At 36.0% G+C, this 6,261-nt stretch overlaps 1 protein-coding gene across 1 annotated transcript; it reads right to left on the bottom strand.

Annotated features, from left to right (window-relative positions):
• Positions 1-4,009: 4,009 nt before the first annotated feature.
• Positions 4,010-5,755, bottom strand: LOC106760662. The gene is made up of 3 exons (XM_014644074.2): positions 4,982-5,755; positions 4,345-4,872; positions 4,010-4,257 (listed from the first exon to the last, which is right to left on the bottom strand). The coding sequence occupies exons 1-3, from the start codon at positions 5,753-5,755 to the stop codon at positions 4,156-4,158; spliced, it is 1,404 nt and encodes a 467-aa protein (XP_014499560.1). The 3' UTR covers positions 4,010-4,155.
• Between the last annotated feature and the right edge of the window lie 506 nt (positions 5,756-6,261).

Below are 6,261 nucleotides of genomic sequence, written 5' to 3'. Positions count from 1 at the left end.
ACTCGCCATTCATCTGCCCGACTACTAATTGTGAATCGGTTCGGCAGGTTAACCTCTTGGCTCCCATATCCTTAGCTAGTTTCAGGTCGGCCACTAAGGCCTCATACTCCGCCTGGTTGTTGGAGGTTTTGAACTTGAATAGGAGGGAATGTTCCAAGAGGAAACCGTTCGGCCCCTCAAGGACTATTCCCGCGCCACTCGCGTTTTTGCCTGAGGCTCCATCCACATACAAATTCCATTCGTCATCTAATGTCGGTGGCAACTCCACTGCGAAGTCTGCGAGGTGTTGGCCCTTTATGGAGCCCTTTGGCTCGTAACGCATTCCAAATTCAGATAATTCAACGGCTCACGCCACCATTCGTCCTGCCAAGTCGGGTTTCCTCAGCACCTTAGAGATCGGATGGTTGGTACGGACTACCACCTGATGGCTTTGGAAATAGGGTCTCAATCGCCGTGCGGCGTGAAGCAACGCCAGCGCGACCTTCTCCACTAGACGGTACCTGGTCTCGGCGTCCTGCAGCGTCCGGCTGACGAAGTACACAAGCTTAGGGGAGGGAAGCTCCTGAATCAAAACGGCGCTTATAGCCGTATCCGAGACTCCTAGGTACACGTGAAGCTCCGATCCCCCGTCCGGTCGGTTCATTATTGGTGGGTTCATCAAGATCTCCTTTACCTGGGCGAAAGCCTGCTCACACTCAACGTCCCACTAGCTAACAGCCTCTTTCTTCATCTTCTTCATGATCGGCCTTGCCCGTTCTGCGAGTTTAGGGATGAACCGGGATAAAGCCGTGAGACGCCCGACCAACCTTTGGATGTCTTTCAGAGTTGTCGGGTTCGGCATTTTTAAAATTGCCTCGCACTTGTCCGGATTGGCCTCAATGCCCCTGGAGGTTAACATGAAACTAAGGAATTTTCCCCCAGATACTCCAAAGGTGCACTTCGCTGGGTTTAACCTCATACCATACCTCCGGACCTCGCCGAAGACTTCCTCTAAGTCACGTAAGTGGCTTTTCTCTTCAGGTGACCGGACTACCATGTCATCAATGTACACGTCCATGCAACGCCCAATCTGTCTGGCAAAGACCCTATCCATCAGCCTCTGATAAGTGGCTCCAGCGTTCTTCAATCCGAACGACATTACTTCGTAGCAGTAATTGGCCCGATCCGACATGAAGGCGGTCTTTTCCCGATCGGGGATATGCATTGGGATTTGATTGTATCCCGAATAAGCATATAAGAAACTCAGTATTTTGTGCCCGGAGGCGCCGTCTACCAACGCGTCTATGCTTGGTAGGGGGTAAGAATCTTTAGGGCACGCCTTATTCAAGTCTGTATAATCAGTACACATCCGCCACTTCCCATTCGCCTTCTTCACCATAACCACATTGGCCAACCAGGTCGTATAGGTCACCTCTTTGATGAAACCCGCCTCTTTCAGCTTTTGCACCTCACTCTCCACCGCCCTCCTCTTCTCATCTCCCATCTTCCTTTTCTTTTAGGATACTGGACGGGCTTCCTTGTACAAGGACAGTTTGTGGGTCATAACGGACGGATGAATCCCCGGCATATCTGCTGCCGTCCAGGCGAACAAGTCCCGGTTCTTCCACAGCATGTCTCGTAATTCCTTCTCAATCTATTCCGGTAATCCTCTTGCAATGGTTGTGGTCTGGTCGGCTCTGTTCCCTATCAGTATCGGTTGGGTTTCACCCACCGGCTCTAACCGATCGTCCGTGTTGGTCCTTGGATCGAGGTCAGCCAACGTGTCTGTTCCCTACCTCATTATGCCTAAAAACCCTAATTTGGCTATCTACCCTCATTAAAAATTGGGTTTCATTAAAGAAAGGCTTAATATCCCTGATGGTCCCTATTTTCGTTAAGTGTGTTCGAAATGGTCCTAGTTTTATTTCAGATTTTACCTCACTATGCCTGTACGGACTCCACATGGGCAGTTAAATGCCACATCAACACTTTTCTGCACAGCTGGAGTTTCTGCCGTTAACTATTTAAACGGCGTCTCCAAAAAGGACCAGATTGAACGAAATTTACAATCTTTAGGATCACATTGAACAGAAAAAAAAAAATAGGGACCAAAACGAATTTTGCCAACCAAAATAGGGACCATTAGTGCTATTAAGGCAAATAAAATATATTAAATGGATATTTATAAAAGGTCTTTTTGTAAAAAATATTTTTCTTTGTGAATGATGAGTTGCATGAGCTTCATAATCGATTCCAGGATAATCAGTTCCATATTCTTCACAATTCAAAAGAATCAATTCCCATTTTTTCAATATGCAACATAATCGATTTAGACCTTCTTCTTCTAGCATAATTGATTCCACAATACGTCGACAAATACAAAAACATCCTTTGAGTAGATGTTGCCTAGTGTCTATTCCCTTGTAGACATAATATTAATTTAATTCATAATCTTTCTTAATTTAATAATGGATCTTTCATTTTTTTTTCTAATAATTCTTTAACTTTTTTATTTGAAGTTAAAAATCGTAAGTGTTTAGATTCTTAGAGTCTTAGCTTTGTAATTGTTTTTATATATTTCAAATTAATTTTAAGATAACAAGTTAATTTACATAAAGAATATAAAATTAACTTCAAATTAAATAAATTAACAAGTTAATTTACTTTAATATATTTAAAAGTTAATGTTATATTGAAATAGAAGATTTGAATAAAGATGATATCTTAACCTCTTGTATGTTTCTAAGTAAAGTAAGGAATTGGTACACCAAATTTACACTTATACTTTATTCTCAGAATTTGAAACTAATTTAAAAGCACACTGCTACGACAACGGATGAGGAGAGATAGCAAAAGAAAGAAGAAGAAAAATTATTTTGCATGACAAAAATGACGTAAAATCAAAGTGAATGTCATATTTTTCACGCATTATGTCGTACACCTATAATAAAACTACAATATTTAATATATAGTATTGTTTGAATTTGACATTTTATTAAAGTAGATAAGAAAAAAAAATAATGATATTATTTATATTTTAGATGATTTTTTTTATCTTTAATAAAATTATATATTATCCAATGATTGAATTTAAAAAAATGATTTAAATAAAATAGATAGGATAACATTTCATCTTTTACTAGGCTTTATTAATTTTATTTTTGACAAAATTACACTAATAGTGATTCTTGAGTTTTAAAAAAATATTTAACGGACAGGATAAAACAAGTATTTGGATTATTTTTATAGATATACTTTATCTGTTAATAACTACGTTACATGAAATAAAATTGGCTAAATATTTTTGTGGGTTATAAAGTTCAATGAGACTTTGCTTAAAAAATTGAATACTTAGCAATTTTAAACTTACAATATTTCTTTGTTGGGAATCAAAGAATTTGAAATATCATATATAACTAATGTGACACGTAGAAAGTGTTTTTTACTTAAATATATTTTTAGTCCTTTAATTTTTTTTATGTGAATTTTACTTTTAAATTATTTTTATTTTTAAATTTTGTTAATAAGATTAAACGATATTAAAAATTTGTTAACGTGGCAAACGAAATTGTTATGCGAATAGCTACGTGTTGAGATTATGAATACACGTTTTTTCACGTTATAACAAAATTGCTGTGTGATTCAAAATTTGAGATGTCGATAAAATTTAACATTTTTTTCTATTCAAAAGTATGTTGTGTGTCTAAAAAATTTACTGAAATGATCTAATTTTTAGAAGAAATTGTGCAGTTGAGCGGTATTAAAATATGGAAAAACTTCTTTTAACAACATTTTTTTAATAATTTTTTAACAATGCATGATAGTTTGTGATTGATTCGTTTTAAATATTTTTTAAATATAAATTCAAATAGACCAATAAAATGATGACATATGTCCCATTATCATAAAAGTTCTAAAAAAAAGTTTTCAAAATATCATTTTCCTTCAAATATTGCATCTTGGAGAACTAGGTAGCTATTTCACGTGCTATCCTACCGATGAATCTAGAGAATATCTCAGAACTGTCATAAATGGCATCAAATGCTGCCGTTGAAAGTACACATAAAATATATGAATTCAAAAACTCTGGGTAAAATTCCCTTACACCGTCTATTACATTCTGCAAACTCAAACATTTGTTATGTAGAAAAATAGATTTCATATATACTTGTTCTGTCAGTTCATAAAAATCAGTTCTTCATAATTGCACTCTCTGATTGCAATTTCCATCAAGTTACCAGCATTAGAAGGCAACACATCACAACACCGTCGTCGGCTCTGCATTTAATTAAAAAATAACACTTTATAATTACTAATATTATATATTACCAATCAATATAAAATCATGTTCCTGATTTTATTTACCTGTTTGCTGTCATAGTGTAACTCATTTGTCACCACTTTGATCACTTCCAGTTCACTCATTGATGAATTGTATGAACAATTTTGAAATTGTCTCTTGTAACTGCTTATGCTACCATATTTGGCAGAAGACACTTCATCTAGGTAGAAAACGGTGGGTCTTTTACATGGTTCGCGCTGAAATTCTCTTGTGTTGAAATTATATATTCCTTTAAAAACATTTCCTGGCAACCATTGTCTGAATGTTTTTTCCACCCTCAAAACCTCAGGCAAAACCATGTTGTTCTGGAACACTTGAACAGCATAGCCCCATGAAACTGAAATTGTCCANGACAACCTCTTTTCGTAACAAACTGTTTGTTGCAGGATCCTCTCGGAATCGACATGAACAGCTTCAAATAAATGTTGCAGTGATTTTTTGGTTGACATGTTGGGAAAGATAGGATCAGTGTGATCTGGGTGATGTAAGGACAATAAGGGAGTTAACGGATGAGAAGCCAAAAGGCCAAAGATATTTCCCCGCAAATCGACCTAATCCAATTCCATAATCACATAAATAGAGGACTAATTATAAGCAGAATGAAGAAAAGAAAATGACCAACAATATTTAGCATTTCAACCTAGTTTTTATATTATATACCTGATGAAAACCTGGTTCATGTGTTANTCCGANACCTAGTTCAGTTATGCAAGAGTAGACCCTAGCATCGCTTCCATACAGATGTGGATACCTTTGTATGCATGAATCAAGAACCTTGGCTAGGACTTGTGCCAGGGAGGAACTGATGGCAAAACCACCTCCACCGAATGCCATTCCAAAACCAAAAACCTGGGTGGCATCATAAATCTCCGAGGTTGACCCAACATAGTACCAAAGCCTGTGGTCATATTTGGAAAGTGTTTTGAGCAGATTGTGAGGGAAGAAAATGGTGTCATCATCCCCAAACACATACCATCTAACACCAGAATGGTTAAATGCCACGATCTCTTTCACAATACGTGTCAAACGGATTGCCGACCGTAGACCACCCTTGTGAGTGTAGAGAAACTTGGAAGTGTCTTGAGAGACACAGAGAGGAGGAAGAGAAGCATCATTGTTGGCATTTTCTCCATGTGGGAGAGTATCTACGAAAACACATCCTCTCATTGTTTTATTGGGTATGCTGTTCCACCATAGCTTTATGTATTGCTTCCTCCGAAACCATGAATTTCCGGTTGAGGCAATTCCAAATACAAGATGATCAACAGTGGTAGGATCAGACTCTGACACTTGTGGTGAATAACTCAGTTCTACTACCTTTGTTTTGGCTAGGATTAGCACTGATACGCAGATTGAAATGGTAAAAAATGAAGAACAGACTAAAATTAATTTAATCAGAGTTTGGGTTTTGATTTGTTTCTGAAACGACTCCATGATTAATGAGATTTACATGTGCAAATGGAGATTATTATATTGTTAGAAACATTTATTTTTTCAATTAGTTAGGCCTTATTAGGCAATTATTTAATTGATTTTGATTTTTTTCTTACTGACCGTGAAAAAGATAATCAATTCTTTATTTTTTTTTTCGTCCATGTCATTATTTACCCAAACTTAAGAAATATTGACTTTTTTACTTAATATAAAAATATTTTATGGTTTATTAATGAGTAAATCTTAATATTTTATTCAAAAGCATGTTAAATACGAAGAAAGGTCAGTAATGGTAATAAAGAGAAATAGTCTTTTCGTTTATGTAAGTCTTTTCTAATGAATAAATTATATTGTATATTAATATTAGAACACATAAATATTAAAATATTTAAGTTGTTTTAACTCACAAAAAGTCGCGCTAATATATAAATTATTGGAGAACATGATTTTTCAACATGTTTTTAATGAGAATAACAAAATTACATATCTTATTTTTATATTAATCA

Source organism: Vigna radiata, chromosome 5, assembly GCF_000741045.1.
Source record: "Vigna radiata var. radiata cultivar VC1973A chromosome 5, Vradiata_ver6, whole genome shotgun sequence".
Taxonomy (NCBI): domain Eukaryota; kingdom Viridiplantae; phylum Streptophyta; class Magnoliopsida; order Fabales; family Fabaceae; genus Vigna; species Vigna radiata.
Note: the sequence above shows the minus strand (reverse complement) of the source record. Positions and strands in the feature narration are given on the sequence as shown.